The 18,958-nt window shown below is 43.0% G+C and overlaps 1 protein-coding gene across 2 annotated transcripts in view; it reads left to right on the top strand.

Annotated features, from left to right (window-relative positions):
* The window catches only part of ZNF462 (zinc finger protein 462), a 52,359-nt gene extending 34,421 nt beyond the window's left edge, over window positions 1-17,938 (top strand). For both annotated transcript variants that reach the window (XM_059833894.1, XM_059833893.1), the window contains exons 8-12: window positions 760-896; window positions 8,703-8,926; window positions 11,359-11,491; window positions 16,372-16,486; window positions 17,699-17,938. In XM_059833894.1, the coding sequence (XP_059689877.1) occupies window positions 760-896; window positions 8,703-8,926; window positions 11,359-11,491; window positions 16,372-16,486; window positions 17,699-17,900 (811 nt within the window). In that variant the 3' untranslated portion in view covers window positions 17,901-17,938. The remainder of the gene's footprint in view (window positions 1-759; window positions 897-8,702; window positions 8,927-11,358; window positions 11,492-16,371; window positions 16,487-17,698) is intronic.
* The last annotated feature ends 1,020 nt before the right edge of the window (window positions 17,939-18,958 follow it).

Below are 18,958 nucleotides of genomic sequence, written 5' to 3'. Positions count from 1 at the left end.
TCTCGTTTGAGTAGTTGAGCTTGTGGTTAGATAGGTGTACACTTAATTTCCTCTGTATGTGTCTCTTGCAAATTTTAAGTATGCAGCCAGTGTAATGCCAGCATGAAATTTTTTGTTCAGAAGTACTGTGAAGTATTCATTCGTTCCTCCATATTAACAAGGAGAATATTCTTAGTCTTGGGATTTCAGATCCTTATAGCTGGTGCTTTAAAACTTAAGTATTCAGTGCGAAGCTCACTGTGAATGCAAGTCTGTTTTGTATCCTGAATCTAAACATTTTGTCTGGTTTTGGGCTTGTCCTGCAAAGACAGAGGTGGTTAAGGATGTTATCTGCCTCCAGAATTAAGTCTGTCCTCACCTCTGCAAGTCCAGAACAGTTGATAGATTTTATTCAATTTGCTAAAAATTTAATCTTTGCCAGAGGAAGTACACTGAATATTTCAGCCTGAGGACAAATAATGAGCATGAAAGACAGGAATTCTTTTGCTACCTTAACGATAACAACGTGACTGTAGAGCAACCCATGCAAAAGAATATCTTGTCAGAATGCTTGTTACTTGAGGGTTCAAGCCTGCAAATATCGCTGCTCATGTGTTACTCATGTGAGTAGCCCTGCTGAAATGCCATGTGGCATTGTGAAGACAAGGCTGAGTGGTATCTGTACCATTTTACACGACACGTCCCTTATAGAGCTGTGACACTTCATCGTTCCCTGAACACCTCTTTTGACTGCTTCCATCTCTCCCTCCTGTTTCACAGATCTGCTTTTACTATGCATGTGGAAGCTGGGCATTCGGCAGTTCCTGAGGAAGGACCCAAAGACCTTCGCTGTCCTCTTTGCCTATATCACACCAAATATAAACGCAACATGATTGACCATATAGTTCTGCACAGAGGTAACAATATCCCTGTATGTGTCTGTATCTGATGAGGGAAATGCTGAACAACGCCTTTGTGTTTCAGACTGGTTTCATTCCCCTCTCTGTACATCATTAAATTTTCCCCTCTCTGTACATGAGGACAAGTATGTTGAATAAGTCATCAGCCCTTGAGAATCTTTTGTTTCATTTCTAAATGATGTATATTACTTATTTCCTGTAAAATTGAAAGTTAACCAATGCTGAAACAGGGCAGATTTAAAATTGTTTTAAGCTTTTCCTCTAGAGAGGTTAACAGTCAGCAAACACCTGTTTAGCAAGAGTTGCCCTAATTTACAGCTCTGATCTGGGCCAGAGTGGTTTCCCGCTTATGTCCTTGTTATCATAAAGGCCTTGCTATCATAAACTCTGTGACAAGGTGTATTAGCTAACCACAGAGGCCTGAAAATGTCCCATGATTACTTGCTTGAATTGTTTCTCTTCAGTGTTCTTTGGATCAAAACAAGAATTACTGTATTTTTGTCTTATCTATCTCCACCTCTCCCTTCTGTTTTTTAAGCCAGCTAGAAGTGGGATTAGGGATTTCTATATTCTATTAACTGTGGGCTTGCTAGCTCAGAAGAGACAGCTGTTTGGTCTCTCTGGGCTGGGATTCCTGCCCATAGCTATCACACTTGATGCTTGTAGATGGTCTGTTGGCTGCCGAAATCCAAACCCATGTGTTGGGATGGCACTCTGCCTGCTTGCAGGTTGGGAAGAGTTTCACAGTAGGGTATTGGTGGTGAGCAAACACAAGTTTTGCATGCCATCTTTTTGCTGGAGGAGATCCTGGTGTGACAAGCGCTATCGTAATTCCTTGTAACATACCACTTTTGAGTGTTGGTAGCTTGAAGTCCTTCTTGTACCAAAGCAGTGAGGTTGGCAGAGTTCATACAAATTTCTCTCTGTTAGCAGGGCTATTCTGAGGGAACATCTGGGAAAAATGACCTGTCAGTGATTCAGAAAGCACATCGCAAAGCTGCCTTATTTCATTGTAAGAGTTTGGCAGATGCTTTAGCTTTTACTTCCTGTCTTTGAAGGTATTGCTGTGCCGGATTTTGCCCAGCTTCAGGGCACACTCCAGAATTAGCTCATTTTAGAAGAGCGCAGGTTTTAGTTAACCTCTGTGCAGGGGAACATGAGGTTCCAAGTGCAGCTGACGTGTGCTCTGTTTTGTATGCTGTGCCAGGGTGCCAGTGGACACTGCCAGACCTTTAAAATACAGATAGACAAGCTGAGGGAGAACTGGATGGACTTAGTTTGGGTATTTTCCATCATGAATAGACTTGACACTGGGAATGTCCCAGTGTGGAAGTGGAAGAGCACTTCATGAGCTCAAGCAGAGCAGCTGTACTGCCTGTACAGAGCTGTTTCTGACCAATTGCAAGGAGGTGGTTACCTCCTGGGTAAGTGACGCTGTGGATCTGCTCTTTTGTAGAGCTGTTGCTTCAGTTGCACAAACCAACGTTGAGCCTTTGTGCTGCTGATACAAAGCTGATAGCAAAGGACATAATGGTACCAACCTGATCTCCTTCTATGACCAGGTGACCTGCTTAGTGGATGAGGGAAAGGCTGTCGATGTTGTCTACCTGGACTTTAGTAAAACCTTTGACACTGTCTCCCACAGCATTCTCCTGGAGAAGCTGGCGGCTCATGGCTTAGACAGGTGCACTCTTCGCTGGGTAAAAAACTGGCTGGATGGCCCAGAGAGTCCAGAGAGTTGTGGTGAACGGAGTGAAATCCAGTTGGCGGACTGTCACAAGTCGAGTCCCCCAGGGCTCAGTTTTGGGACCGGTCTTGTTTAATATCTTTATCGATGATCTGGATGAGGGGATTGAGTGCTCCCTCAGCAAGTTTGCAGATGACACCAAGTTGGGCAGGAGTGTTGATCTGCTCGAGGGTCGGAAGGCTCTGCAGAGGGATCTGGACAGGCTGGATCGATGGGCCGAGGCCAATTGTAAGAGGTTCAACAAGGCCAAGTGCCGGGTCCTGCCCTTGGGTCACAATAAACCCATGCAACACTGCAGGCCTGGGGAAGAGTGGCTGGAAAGCTGCCCTGCAGAAAAGGACCTGGGGGTGTTGGTTGACAGCCGGCTGAAGATGAGCCAGCAGTGTGCCCAGGTGGCCAAGAAGGCCAATGGCATCATGGCCTGTATCAGAAATGGTGTGGCCAGCAGGAGTAGGGAAGTGATTGTACCCCTGTACTCGGTGCTGGTGAGGCCGCACCTCGAATACTGTGTTCAGTTTTGGGCCCCTCACTACAAGAAAGACATTGAGGTGCTGGAGCGTGTCCAGAGAAGTGCAACGAAGCTGGTGAGGGGTCTGGAGCACAAGTCTTATGAGGAGCGGCTGAGGGAACTGGGGTTGTTGAGTCTGGAGAAGAGGAGGCTGAGGGCAGACCTTATCGCTCTCTACAGTCACCTGAAAGGGGGTTGTAGAGAGGTGGGTGTTGGTCTCTTCTCCCAAGTGATGAGTGACAGGACAAGAGGAAATGGCCTCAAGTTGCACCAGGAGAGGTTCAGGCTGGATATTAGGAAAAATTTCTTTACTGAGAGAGTGGTGAGACACTGGAATAATCTGCCCAGGGAAGCGGTGGAGTCCCCATTACTGGAGGTGTTCAAGGAATGTGTGGACGAGGCATTGTGGGACACGGTTTAATGGGCATGGTGGTGTAAGTTGGTTGATGGTTGGACTTGATGATCTTACAGGTCTTTTCCAACCTTAGTGATTCTGTGGTATACCCACTAGAGCATTGAGAGAGTTAGAACAGAGTAAAAGATGTTTTAATGCAAATGGGATTATAGCTCATAAAGAACCTCAGAGGCCACTGAGGGAAGGACAAGGGTTTTCTCTGGCATCAAGCATGCAGGTAATAAAGGAAGTAGGGTCCCTCCTTAAAGTTCTTTCTGGTGTGTATATGCAGCTAAAAAAATCTCTACCACTGTGTTTAATTGTGTGGCAGCTGAAGTAGATAATCTTGACAAGATTTAACATGCACTGAAAGAGAAACTGAGGGATGGTAAATGTAGTCTGAGATAGCCTTTCTTTTTTATAGTCCTTGTATTGGTAAAAAAAAGGGCATTGCTCTGAGCTGTGGTCCAAGAAGATTAGTTTTGAGGTAGATGGAGTGGTGCAAGTGTGTAAAATCAAGACTGAAGTATTTGATCCATTCATAGTTAATGTTTCTCCTGTGTAAAAAGACGTGTTTACAGATGCATGACTCTTACATTACTTTCAAGTTGCTGCACCCCTGATCCTTAGTGAAGCATGTGCTTGAAATGGAGAGTATATTTGCCTCTTAATGAGTGGCTACGGAAGCTGAGGTTTACAGGGCTAAAGCATTATCAGCTAGAAGCCTGAATGCCTAGTGAGAAAAAATTAGGCAAGGAATTTGCTTCCCATTAAGAATGAGGGCAACCAGGAAGTTTCCAAGAGCTTTCTTCCATGTATCACCTGTTCCTCATCAGTGTAAAAGCAGTTCACCTTCCCTTCTGCGGGAACAGGTGGAGCACAAACTCGTTACAGGTGGCCTGTAGCAGTGGACTGACACAGCTAGAGGCTGCTATACACAGAGGTGAAGAGAGGTTTGGCTCTTCAGTTCTTCCTGGCCTTTGTGACAGGCAAGCCTGGGGAGAGGAGACACAGAGGGGACAGTGAACTCTTGCTCTGTGGCCAGCAGAGGTGCTGGCCTTTAATTTAGTCTGGACAATGCAATTAGCTTTCGTTATCCCTTCCAGTAGCATTCCCATCACACATTTTGAAAAACATTGGTATTTTCCAGGGCTGAATGCAACTTACCAAGATCACTATTGGGTTTACTTTAAAATCCTTGGGGCATTATTTTTTCTTCTTTTAGTGATCATTTTATTCTTTTCCTGCTATAAATAGTGATTTTGTTCTTCCATTTAATAGAAATCACACCCATTTCTCTTGAATAGTAACTTTAAGATAAAAAAGTCAAATTTTCAAATTCATCTACCTCTCCAAAGGCTTCATTGCTACATATCCTGATTCCTTACACACTGTTGTTTCTGGCATTATCCCTTGTACATGCAGTTTCATTGACACATGCAGAACCCTTGTGCTGTGCTTGCTTTTGGCAACTGGAATGCAAATGCTACATGTTCTGTGACTGTAGCTTGGATTTGCAGGCAAAAATGCATATTTTCAAACACCCAACATGACCAAATAATTGCTCTGTGTCTAGATAGTAGAACTGTTTTATTTGTACTTGGTTTCCCTTTAAGGGAAGGACATAACTTGTATATGCTGTGGTGTGTTGCTGAGGGAAGTGCCTTAATGGCCTTTCAATTTACTCTCTGATCTGTGTTACAGTTAGCCTGAATATTTCAGTCTAATGGAAGGACTGGATTTCTTAAACCAAGATGATACTGTTTAGCTGTTTATTTTGTTGTTGTTTTTTAATTACACCTCTTGCAAAATTGTTCCACAATTCAGGACATCTTTTTGTGGGGCGTATACAGTAGCCTTTGTTTAGACACTGCTGAAGAAGGCGGCTACGCATGGATAGAGAAGCTACCTCTTTCAATTTGTGTATGGGGCACTATGGTTTGCTGTAATTTTGTCAGTTGCACGGATATGATAAGTGCATTCTAAATGAGTAATTATATAAAGACAGCTTTGCAGGGGTAAGCTGCAGATGAGAGCATCACCTCACAAAATGTGAGGTTCTAGATCCAAATAATCCTGCAAGTTCCAAAATCATTGCTTGGAAAGAAGTTCACTGACATGAATACATCATGTAAAAGTTTTAAATCATCCCCTGAAAGTGAAATCCTTCAGGCTGGAATTGAAGTTTATGTTTATTTTGCTTTTATCATGTTATTGTGCTGCCTTTGATTTGGAGAATGTGTGGGATTGTGAGATAGTAGGTTTTGCTAATGTGAATTAGGGAATGCTGCGTTACTCCAGAACAGTAGATAAAAAGTTTTATACCATCCCATGTTTCAGGTTTTTTAGTCTGTGTCAGGTACTAGAGGAAAAGTGAATTTTCAAATACTTTAATTAGTATTTCTCTTTTTGAAAACTTCACTTGACTTTTTCACTTTTGAAACCAGCTGCATCGCTTATTTCAGTGAGTTCAAAAGCACACAACCTCAACAACCATGTAAAAAGTCTTCTTATGACTGCAGAATCACAGCTTTAAATTCTATTGTCTCTATTCTCCCCTCCCCTTTTCCCACCCTGAATGGCCACAACTTGGTGTCTTTATAGCTAGAGAAGCTGTTGTTGGTGTAGAAAAGAATTACAAGCTCACAGGGTTTGGGGTTTTTTAAGCATAGCTTTGGGGAAAACTTCTACTTTTTGAAGTGACCAAAGAACAAGTTATGAGATAGGATAACTTTTGTGTTCCGGGAGAAGCTGAGCAGGATGGAATATTTTGTTGGGCTGCAGAAAGTCTTGTGAGCAGCAGTGGCATGTGTATTCCTCTGGAGAAACCGGCGGCTCATGGCTGTACACACATGAAGGTGTACTCTTCACTGGGTAAAAAAACGGCTGGACGGCTGAGCCCAGAGAGTCATGGTGAATGAAGTTAAATACAGTTGGCGGCCGGTCACAAGTGGAGTCCCCCAGGGCTCAGTTTTGGGACCGGTCTTGTTTAATATCTTTATCGATGATCTGGATGAGGGGATTGAGTGCTCCCTCAGCAAGTTTGCAGATGACACCAAGTTGGGTGGGAGTGTTGATCTGCTCGAGGGTCAGAAGGCTCTGCAGAGGGATCTGGACAGGCTGGATCGATGGGCCGAGGCCAATTGTAAGAGGTTCAACAAGGCCAAGTGCCGGGTCCTGCCCTTGGGTCACAACAACCCCATGCAACACTGCAGGCTTGGGGAAGAGTGGCTGGAAAGTTCCCCTGCAGAAAAGGACCTGGGGGTGTTGGTCGACAGCCGGCTGAAGATGAGCCAGCAGTGTGCCCAGGTGGCCAAGAAGGCCAATAGCATCCTGGCTTGTATCAGAAATAGCGTGGCCAGCAGGACCAGGGAGGTGATCGTGCCCCTGTACTCGGCGCTGGTGAGGCCGCATCTCAAAGACTCTGTTCAGTTTTGGGCGCCTCACTACAAGAAAGACATTGAGGTGCTGGAGCGTGTCCAGGGAAGGGCGACAAAGCTGGTGAGGGGTCTGGAGCACAAGTCTTATGAGGAGCGGCTGAGGGAGCTGGGGTTGTTCAGTCTGGAGAAGAGGAGGCTGAGGGGAAACCTCATCGCTCTCTACAATTACCTGAAAGGGGGTTGCAGAGAGGTGGCTGTTGGTCTCTTCTCCCAAGTGACAGGACAAGAGGAAATGGCCTCAAGTTGCACCAGGGGAGGTTTAGATTGGGTATTAGGAAAAAATTCTTCACTGAAAACGTCTTCAGACATTGGAACAGGCTGCCCAGGGAAGCGGTGGAGTCACCATCGCTGGAGGTGTTCAGCGTGATAGGTGATAGACGTGGCACTTCAGGACATGGTTTAGTGGCCGTGGTGGTGTTGGGTTAATGGTTGGACTTGATGATCTTACAGGTCTTTTCCAACCTTAATGATTCTGTAATTCTCTGTGATTCTGTGATTGGCCAAAAGGGAATAGGCAGTGGAGCTTTTGCCATGTTCCAGAAACCCTAAGGGAGTTTGTGTTTCCGTAGTTGTCTTTGGATGTGATATTAGCCTCCTTACTAAAGAAAAGGGCCCATTGGCTCAGAGCCATGTGTGGATTGCCACATCTCACATTCCCCTAGCCTTCATGTCTACCATCTGAGATTCAGGCCTGGTTTTTTCATGCATTTGTTTTAATCTGTTGTTAGGGATGAACCTGCATGAGGAGGATCAAACTCCTCCTTTAATCTGCGGTCCATAAGGAGTGACAATACTAAATGTCAGCGTTCTAGTTCAAAAGGCCAGCTGAGTAACAAAAGCCCATAATGAGGATCTTCTGGTGACCCTCAGCTGAAGGGTCAAATTTGGGGTTTCCCTTGTGCGCATAGCTCAAGGAACCACAATGGATGAGTGTTACATACATTGGATTCTGTCAAATGACTGAAGTTAATTGCTGCTCTGTTAAACGTCAGTGCTTTGTTTGAGAAGTGGAGAGTTTAAAAACTCAGCAAGAGCATTTTCAGTACATGCCTGTATCCATGATGTGAACTGTGGGAAGTGTGACATGACACGCATGTAGATTTTGAATCTGAGCTTTCTGAAAGCTGTGGGTGTGTTGGGAAGTTTCTGCCCCTGGCTGAACTGCATAGCCTCTTCCAGAAGAAGTTGCTGCCTTGCTTACCCTCTCCGTCCCCAGAGAGTAGATGTGATGGTGAGGATACCAGCTCTGAGTTTTATAGAGTCAGAAGGGTGATGCATTGATAAGCACCCTGCAGCTTTCCTGTTTATTACATTTCTAGCAGCCATTCCTGGCTGCTGTCAAGTACTGAACCAAAGTGGACTTTTGGTCTGGCTGATTTATGGCTGGTTTTGTATTCCCAGGCTCTGCTACTCTGAGACTGATGGAGTCTCATTTGCCCCAAAACCTCCATTCCCATCCTCTTCACCCAATAAGCAGAACATTTGTGAGGACACCTGCATTTGTAGCCTTGGAGAATTAACCCTGTCATTGCAGGAAGAATTGTTGTCTTGTGTTTTTTGTGTTGGTCCAGTTTAGCTCCTGTTCCTTTATAGATGGACTGTCTACCCGTATAGCAGATTCTGTTCCTTGTGTGGGTGGTACTGCCCAGACTGTTGATATACGGACCTGGTATTTCATAAAATTTGTTAAGTGAATGTTGTCCTGTCCCTACAGAAGAGCGGGTCGTTCCCATTGAAGTCTGCCGTTCCAAACTGTCAAAGTACTTGCAGGGAGTTGTTTTCCGCTGTGATAAGTGTACCTTTACCTGCTCCAGTGATGAGAGCTTGCAGCAGCACATAGAGAAGCACAATGAACTGAAACCTTACAAATGCCAACTCTGCTACTATGAGACCAAACACACAGAGGAGCTGGACACTCACCTTCGAGATGAGCACAAGGTAACATCCAAATAGTTTTAATTTGTAGCAATCTACTCTTTGCAAATGCTGTATTAGTTTACTTGCATGTCATCTCTGAGTCATCCCCAACTTGCTGTTGGGGTTTTTTCTCTCCCTCCCCAAATCTGGAAACTAATCCCATGTTGGGCTTCACTTCCTCTGTTTTCTATTATTTCTTTTTCTCTTTAGAAACTCAAAATTGAGGATTTCTAAAGCTGTTCAGATTGATCAGAATTGGCAGACTGTTGTACGCAGAGTATGATTATCTGGAAAAGGCACTTGTGTATGCTAGGTTTATTTAAAGAGGGGAAAAAAAGGGTTGTGAAACAATATTAAGGCTGTGTGATTCAGCCTCTCTAAAAGGCAGGAGATTCCAAATGTAAGATTGCTCTGGCAACTTCAGCAGCATGACATGCCATGCATATTTTAATAACAAAGAGGGCAATACATCCCCGTTTACATTTAACAAGGGAAAGATAAACAGCAAGTATAACCAGGTCCTAATTTAAGACTGCTTTGGAGTTTTTGTGGAGTGTCTGAATGGCAGACCTGATCCAGTCTTTGAGAAGTCATTAGAGGCTTTCCACAGATTGTTAGCTTGGAATTTCTGTAACTATGAGCTTTGAATTTCTGTAACTGAGCTGTGTAGCTGAGAGACACTGAAGTTCTAGCACTGAGATGTGTTTTGGAGTATTTGTTAGAGTTCTTCCTTGTCACATTTCCAGGGGAGGCAGCTATATGCCTCCACCTGTTGGAGCTGAGCTGCCCAGGTCCTCACTAAAAGCTCACTACTACTTCATTGACTGAGTGACACTTTTCTTACAGCCAAATACATTTATATTGACAGTATTAGCAGCAGAAGTCCCAGCAAAACTTTTCATGCTTAAAAAATATTTTGCTGTCTTATAAAAAATAACTCTGTAAAATTATGTTGGCCTGCTATGCTTATCTGCCCTCTTTATTACTTCTGGAGAGTCTTCTGCAATTCACATGGTACATGAGATTCTCCACGCCTCCTAGTCACCACAGCAAGATGACTGGCATATCCAGGAGACACTATTCCTCATTCTTTTGACACTGCATTCAGCTGGGAAGATTATTCCCTTACTTAGCTCTCCCTTCCAATCTGGACCTGCAGTGTTGGTGCCAGTAGTTTAGGGTATCTTCCCTGTTTCTCTTTGGTAATTTATATCTCTCTGATTTGTGTCCAAGTTCTGGACTCAAGATACCCAAGTGATTGGCACCTTAAAGAGTTCCTGTGTGTGAGCTGAGTTGAATTAAGTGCTTTGCATGTGGTCTTGTTTGTTTAAATCACAGCGGGTAATGTGTTAAGTCAGAGAACCTCATCACAGCTATCTGTATGGAGTAGTGCTAGGAATCTGTACACCACCGCATTTAGGATAGTTTGCTATTTGGAGATATACTACAATTTAATTCACATGCTTCCTTAGGTTCATTCACATTCCCTTTCCCACAGAAGGATAAAAAATAGTCAGTGTTGATATTTCATTCAGCATCTTGCCGGAGGTGTTGTACTGTGCTCATTCCTCCGTCTCCATCCTCTCTGCCTCTGTGGCTCAGTGCCTGTGCTGCTTGGAGGGCTGTCTCTTTGCATGAAAGATGAATCCAAAATCCTTCCCAGCAGTGATCAATGAGCTCAGAGGGTGCTTGTCATCCAACAAGTATAAGCCATAGTGTCCCGGTCATGCTGCACGCTCTCTGTCTCTGCTTTAAATCTGAACTGCTCCTCTGCTGTTTCTGTCGGATGTGGTGGAGTTAGTTCCTGACTTACGTGCCCTAAGCTGCTTCTTTCATACTGCTCCTGTGAGCTGTTAAGTAGCTGGTGCACTTCACCCTAGGGTTAGCTGAATTTGACTGCTGGGTGAAGTGTTCCTATTATAGTCTGTGTATCAGTTTGCAAAGCACTTTGCAGTCCTTCGTAATGAAAATTAATCTGTTATTAATGAGTGAAAGTGTATGTGGCACACAGCAGCCATGTGCTTAGTAAAAGACCCATCCTTTCATGAATGAAGCTGAATGAACCAGTCACAAAGAATTTTCCTTCAGTATGGATGTGCAGTAGCAGTGTGTGATCACAGTGCTTGAATGGTCCCATAAAAAGAGGATACAACTTAGTGTTTTGCATTTCCTGGTTTTTTGGGGTTTTTTAATACATCAAAACCAGGAAGAAATGAGGGGGGTTTACTGCATGTCATTAATTTTTGAAAATCAGAAGTGACAAGTGCAGGATAAACAGCAGAAGAAGAATCACTATCATTGAAAAGAAATGAGTATTAATTTGATTACGTGACTGCATGTCACCTCTAGCTGAGCAGGCTTTGGGATGTACTCAATTTTGTTTTGCATATGTGATGATTTTTCTGATTAGCTGATGATTGTGCTGATTGCTGACAAAAGTGTTTCATTCAAAGGTGAGTCGTAATTTTGAGCTGGTTGGACGGGTTAACTTGGACCAGTTGGAACAAATGAAGGGGAAAACGGAGAGCTCCAGCAGTGATGAAGAAGAAAAAGAAGAAGAGCTAAGCCCCAAGACTGAAGAGAGAGGTCAGTGCAGCTTTTTTTTTCTTTTGGCACTGCAACATGCCCCACCAGCCCCACCAAGCAAGGTCAGCTGTTGACTCTACAGCACATTCCTGTACAGCCATGCAGGCATGCCAGCAGGAGCAGAATGGGGCTTTTGTGAAGACACTGCTCCTGGGAGAATCTCGTGTTTCTAATCCTTATTACAAGTTTCTGTCTGTTAAGAAAATACGTACTATGAGAAAACACAGATAGCATCTGTGATTTATTTGCCCATGCAGATAACATCTATAAGGGCGTGGAAACCTACGGCTGTCCCCAGGGCCCCACAGAGCAGGGAAGCTCCGTAAGTGGAGTATTTTAGCGGTCTGTCAGGTTTTCTGGTTTGGTAACCAATTTTCAGCTTTTCACTTGGCATTGTTCAAGCGAGGGATGAAAGGGCTGTGGCCAAACTTTTTCATGGGCTGTTATGAACTCTGTGCCCCACATTCCTTGTCAGGCAGAGTCAGTCCTGTTGCAGTTGCTGCAGTTGGCAGCTCTGGAGCCAGGGTAGGTCCATGCCCGACCTGTCCTGTTGTGTATTTAAATATGTGCCTAAGTTCATATCTAAGACTAATCCCACTGACTTCAGCAAGGCTAGGCCACGTGCTTGCCAGTGCTTTTGGTTTGGTCAAAGTTAGATCAGCAGGGAAAAGTAAGCTGTCTGTAAATTGAACTAAGGGTTTCTTGTTCTTCCTCTCCAATATCCTTCTGCCATGAAAACCAGGTTGTTGCAGTGTCTGGTCTAAACTGTGTGTTGTCTAGTCTGCTCTGCTGCACAGTTCATCAGTCAAATGCAGTATGTTTGCAATTCTTTAACATCTTTAGCCCTGTGATGTCTGAATGTCAGGTTCCTGGGGTCACCCACCCTTGTGATGCTGACAATCACAGTTAGCCAAGTTCTATGTACTTTAACTAAAGGTATGCCACCATGTTTACCTTTTTCCTCCTGAATTTTCAGCTTTCAAACTCACTCAGGATTTGTTCACAAGAGAAAATGTGTCTCCCTACATCTTTTCAGACCTTGAAAAATTCTGATTTCTGGATTCACAGGTTGTTTACAGAACAAGAGCAGCTCAGATCATGCTCGTTACCTTTTAATAGCAAGACACCATTGTTTTGGTTTTTGTTTAGTGTCCCTGCAGCATAAATTCAGTCTGTGGTTATCACCAGCACTTCACTTCAAGTGTGGTTAGTGATAACTTTTATTTACACGAGAAAGGAAGCATGTTGGATAGGAAACCATTTATGTTTTAGTGAAAAATACCCTTCACAATATCTTAGGTAGAGCAGTAGAAAAATTAGTGGAGGACCTAAAGGAATGTTTGTTCTATATGCATTTCAAAATTCAGCACTAGTAACTCATGTGGAAATGTGCTTGGGTGTCTGTTCGGGGACAGCTTCGACCCTCAGAGCTTCATGGCTGGAACAATGATTGTGTAACGATTTGACTAAAGGACCAGGTCACCTTAGTTGCAGATGTAGCAGGCTGATTAATGTTTTATATAGACCTACAGCTAGCAGGGGATGAAGAGTCATGCTGTCCTTGTGAGGATTACCTTAGCATTACATACAAGCACAGGTGCTGAAGTGACCTTGGAAGCCATGCTATCTAGACCAAGGAGAAGAAGGTGCTATCTGCCAAGCCTTACAAATCCCTGTAAATGCACCTTGGGCAGTGGGACAGCCCAAGGTGAAGTTCGTTGTTTAAATTGGCTTTAGGGTACACTGCAAAAATGTAAAAATACCACCTTCTGTGATGGAGATTTAAATTTGCAGGGATAATAGATAAGTGTTATCCCCATGTTTCATGTGACCTATAGTTAAGCAAGGGATAATGTCTTAATAATTCTAATTTTTATGTTGTACTTTTTTCACCTGTATCTGTAGGTTTTTTTAATCTGTGACTGGCTAAAATGATTTCTGCATGCTTGTTCAGATGACTAGTCTAAAACAATCATGCATATTTCCAAGTTTGTTTTGCAGCCATTCTTTCCTGACTGGCCTGTAGGGTCAATGTTTCACCATTGTTATTTTTTCTCCTTTTTAATCTGTTACCATTTGTAATATATTATATTAAAATAGGTAGAAAATGCACAAAACTCTTATGCCTACTACAGCAAGGATATCTAGAAAAGATCCAGTTGTATTGACTATATTTTTCTGGACAAGTTGTGGGTTACCACTATAAGGTGCAAGATGCAAGGTATGCTTTCAAAAAATGTCCCAGTGAGACAGGAACTGAAGGCGTGGTTGGACGCTGAGTTGCATGCTGACGTCTCCCTATGGATTTTCAGAAGATAGTTCTAACACAGAAATGGTTTGCCCTGTTAGCAGAGGACCAGACCTATGATTTTAAGTATAGCTTGTCACAGTGGCTAATGCTGTCACAGCTGTCAAACCACATCAAACTGTGTAATCCTGTATGCCACTCGGGTGCTTTTGACAATTCTAGCCTTCATGGCGTTAGCAGGAAGTGGGCTTTGCTGAGAGTGCCTCTGTGTGCTCTGAGTATCTGGAAGCAAATGCTGTCTGAACCCTCTGAAGTCTGTGACTTTGGCAGAACCAGGATTTCTTCCTGTGAGTCAAACAGCTGCCTAGATTAACCACTTTGACTTCAGGCTGGTATGTGCAGTACTGAAGGTGCAAAGAAGAGTGTGTTGCTTCTCCAAATGGGCTGCTGGACAGTGGACCAAAGAAGGGCTATTGCCCATGTGAACAGGCAGAGCTGGCCAGCAGAGCTCAGCAGAATTGAACTGCTGTCTTGGATGGAAAGGAGGGGAGTAATCAGCTGCTGGTAAAGGATAGTAGAAAATATATTGACCCGGGAGGAAGAAGATGAGGGGGGAGAAAGAGGGTGTCTGGCATACACCATGGAAAGAACAGCTTCTCCTGGTAGGGAGTGCATCCTGGAGGGAATATCGATCTTTATGACCTTTACGTCTTGTTCTTAGAAGAAACTGGAATCAAGAGGTGGTTTTCCACAGTAGACAAAAATAAATGTCTGAGTGCTTGTATGTGTGATGCAGGAAAAGCACAGAGAGGTCAGGTGTCTGTGCAGTCTGTTACCTCTCTTCTGCAGGCCCCAGAGCAGAGCAGCTTCTGATACTCCTCCAGGGAAGCAGTCCAAATTCACAGCTCTAGAAGCAAAACTGATAGTGAAGTAGGGTGAACAAGATAGTGTTTTCTGAAGAGGTGATGGATTTACTAGAGTAGCACTTGCTAATCATAATGGGAGTTGCTAGTGTAAATCATGGACTGGTTTGGTTTGTAAGGGGCCTTTAAAGATCATACAGTCCGACCCCCCTGCCATTAGCAGAGACATCTTTCACTAGATGAGGTTGCTTAAAGCCCCATCCAACCTGAGCTTGAACACTTCCAGGGATGGGGCATCCACAACTTCTCTGGGCAACTTGTTCCAGTGTCAACACACTCATGTTAAAAAATTTCTTCCTTTTGTCCAATCTAAACCTACCCTCTTTCAGTTTAAAACCATTATCCCTTGTCCTGTTACTACAGGCCCTGGTAAAAAGTCTCTCTCCGTCTTTCTCATAAGCCCACTTTAAGAATTGAAAGGCTACAAGGTCTCCCTGGAGCCTTCTGTTCTCCAGGCTGAACAACCCCAACTCCTTCCTATTTGAGCAAAACAGCCTCTATGTTGCATATCTCCTCTCTGCAGAGTCCCAGACTAAACTTCCTATTGTGTGCTATACAGTAGGTGTGTTCTTGTGTAGAACAGCAGCATTTGCCTCTAAAACTATAAATCACTGACAGTAAGAAATACAAAGTGGGTTTTTTTCTTTCAGGGGAAGAGGCAAAAAAATTATGTTAAGAACCACTCCATATAAACTTCAGTAAAGGCTAACTAGTGAGAAATGTGTCACAAAAATACATTTACAGGACTTACATATGGATAATAGTGAATGTATGGGCAATCTTAAGTTCATAGGCTGATCTTAAACAGAGTAAGTCTGAGAGTGAAGAAATCAAGTGAGCAGAGATCAGAACCAAAATGAAGCAAAATCCCTTTTCTTATTATGTAGTTTGGGAGGAGTCAGACATTCTGTTGATTTCTTGCTTAAGATAATCCCTGCTAAAGAATTAATGCTCTGAGCAGATGGTGCTGTCTCATTTCTAGCAAAAGAATCAAGTGAGATAGTCCAAGCAATTATTTTTAATGGCTTCTGTGGTGATCTTCTTAATTTGTGAGAAAATGTTTCGTCTTTTGTTAAAGCTGGCTGTGTTCACATGGAGCTTGGCTTTCAGAAATACCGCTCCCTGAGCTGCCAGTGACTTCACTCATATTACTAGGTGCTTGACACTTCTGCAAATGAGGCCCCAAGCACTTTGTATGAAAGATTAGGATGGGATGAAACACCTATGCAGTTAAGATGCAGAACTTAAACTATGAGACCTCGTGATGAAGGGGTATCAATTTATTATGAGGATCACATGTTAAATATACCAAGTCATTATTTCCTAAAATTTGTACCACCAATTCAAAAATTATAGATAGGCTTTAGTGGATTTTTGATTCTGCTTTCAAGCCATTTCAGCCCTAAACTTTTCAGTTCTGATTTTGAATTAAAACTCCGCAGTCTCTTCATTTGTTGATATACAGGAACAGGGAGTAGCAGCTCGTTACCCTTATTTGCAGAGATGCTTTAAGACTTAGGATGGGATTTGTCGCTTGCAGTATCATTTTGCTTTGAGGGAGCTGCATTTTCACAAGCAGTTATTCAATAGGAAAGTCCTTCTGCTTCTCAGGGATCAGAAGGTGCAGCAGAGAGGATCAGAGTAGGATCACAGTGGTCCCTTCTTGCCCTGGCACTTCTGAATTCACAGGCTATGCTGTCTTTTTCCAGATCCCATGATGTTTCCTGACAGTGGTGCTCCAGAGAAACGCTTCCCATGTGAGTTCTGTGGCCGATCATTTACAGAAGGCTCTGAGTGGGAGCGACATGTGCTGAGACATGGCATGTAAGTTGTTTTATATTTCTTTGCCAAACAGCCAAAGGTTACAGTAGATCTCTGTGCATTGTCCCCACCCCATTACTCACCTCCCAGAAAGCCCTGTGATGAAGGCAAACACAGTTCTGTGAAGAGCAATTCTCTCACAAGTGTGGATACACAGTCATCAGATGTCTCTGCATGGGAAGTTCCTGATCATCCTTTTTAACTCTGCTGCCCAGGGTGGCTGTAGACTGTAGGGTTCAACTGCAATTCTAAAACTTAAGATTGTCCCATGGTGAATACCACTTGGCCAGCGTACTGTTGATTTTGCCTGCCAGCAGAGCAGCATAAAAATGGCAGAAAACTGTATGGAATGTTCTAGGAAGGAACTGGGGTTTTTTCCCCCTTTATTGTTATATCTCTTTCACATGCTTGCAGCTGAACTTGCGTAGCAGTGCAAAGAATTATGTGCAGAGAAATGTCAAGACCTTCAAGGGAAGTAAAATCAATCCGAATGAGCTCCTTCTAAAAGGCGCATAGTGAAGTTCACTAGTTTCTTCTGGTAGTGAAGATCTTTGCCTATCTATAGCAGTTTGCCTACTGTGGGATGATACACATCACAGATAAGACAGGCATCTCTGGAGCAGTCATCTTCCTTCTTTTGGTGAAGAACTTGTTGTTAGCAGAGTTCCCTTTGCTGACCAGAGTTTCTTCAAAGAGTAGATTTCATTCAAGGTTGCTGACATGTGGAAGACATTTGAATACAATATTATAGATTAACTGATGGGATGAGAAATACTACTTCTCTTACCCTTAATCTTTTCTGCGTAAATATGAGTACTTGAAATATTGCAACCTATAAAAAGTTCTGTTGGATCAGTAACTCCTTGGGAAAGGTACTCTTCCCCTGGTACCTTGTAAGTCTTATTTACCAGGGCCTGGGAAGAAGGGAATAAACTTTTAAAAATCAGAATTGGGGTTCTTCCCTCTCATCTCATACCTGTCCCAGTGTAGAGCAAATAAAAATTTGGTTTCCAAACTAGAATGTCATGGGTCCCACTGGTAGCTTCATTCCACTGCCGCCTCTTTTCAGCAGGAGGTGGCAATGGTGTGGCTGCTTGTATCTACCTTTTTAGAAAGTGATCTGATTTTCTCCCCTCATGTGATACACACAGATTGGCTTTACTGTTCTCTATATTGACTGTAAGTGTTTCTGGTTTCTGCCGCTTGGCTTTCCAGGGCACTGAATGAAAGCAAGCACAGGACCAGTGAAGACAGCCAGCCAAAGGAGGACATAGAGGAAACTGTTAGCACGCTGCCAGAAGAAAAAGAAGGCATTGAGAAAATGGTGGTGGACTATTCCCATAACAGTGAAACAGCAGTCAGTGTGGTAGCTGCTGACAAACCTCTCCAAGACAACTCGGAGGCCAAAACCGAATAAGCATTTGGTGTGATTCTAATCAACGTACTTGAACAGTGATGAGCGGGCTGGGGTGGGTGGGTGGGGTGGATAGAAGGAAGAAATAAAGCTGCTTTTAGGACTGAATGATCTATTTTCAAAGCACTGGTACCTGTGTGAGTGTGTGTATATTAAAGTTATTTAAGTGATGGAATAAGTGGCTCCATTACATCACTGCATCTTTTCTTCTGGATCTTGACAATGGGAAGTTACATTCATCTTGGACTAATGAAGCAACTCCCCGTATTCCTACATTACGCATCATGCTTTGCAGTGGAGACTTGGATTGTTTGTGAATGAAAGCGTCGTGAGCATGGAAGAAGCGGGGGGATAACTTTTCAACGCACAAATTTGTGTGCGTTTTTCTAGTTTTAATACATAACGCTTTTCCAGACTGAATGCAACTGCTTTAGAAAAGAAAAAAAAAGAGGAAAAAAAAAAAAAACACAAAAACAAAACAGAAACTGCTTTGCTTAAAACAGTCACCTGTTTCCTAGTACCTCAGAATTAACCAAGGGAGATCTCTGCATTTGTCAGTACTACCTGTTGTTGTTGTGGTTAAATGTAGAGAGACTGTTGGGCAAGGTGGTGAATGGAGGAAGAAAAAAAGTTTTAAAGAAAGGAAGACAAATTGTGCTTAAAATCCCAGTGTGGGTTTTATTTCTTAAAATACTGTGATTTTTTTAATTATTTTAGTAAAAAAAAAAACAAAAAAAGAGAGAGAGACTTTAATTCCTAGATAACTGTTTGTGAATTGTCATCCTTTATTCCAGGTAAGCTGTTTGTTAGTATTCAGTTATAATTTTAGGATTTGATAGATTTCATGTGACTGATTGTGCGGTTTTGTTTGCCACATGTTTATTTTCTATCAGCCTGAGGTGTTACAAATACAGCACAATTAAGTTTCTCATGTAAGATGAGTATTTCTTTCGAGGGGGGGGCAGGGAAAGGAGACTAGATCTTGTGAATAGAACTTTTTGTTGTTGTTAATTTTAAACATACGTAAATAACAAAGATGTTTTAACTTTTTTTTTAAAAAA

The sequence above is a fragment of the Gavia stellata genome, chromosome Z, assembly GCF_030936135.1.
Source record: "Gavia stellata isolate bGavSte3 chromosome Z, bGavSte3.hap2, whole genome shotgun sequence".
NCBI classification, from domain to species: domain Eukaryota; kingdom Metazoa; phylum Chordata; class Aves; order Gaviiformes; family Gaviidae; genus Gavia; species Gavia stellata.
Note: the sequence above shows the minus strand (reverse complement) of the source record. Positions and strands in the feature narration are given on the sequence as shown.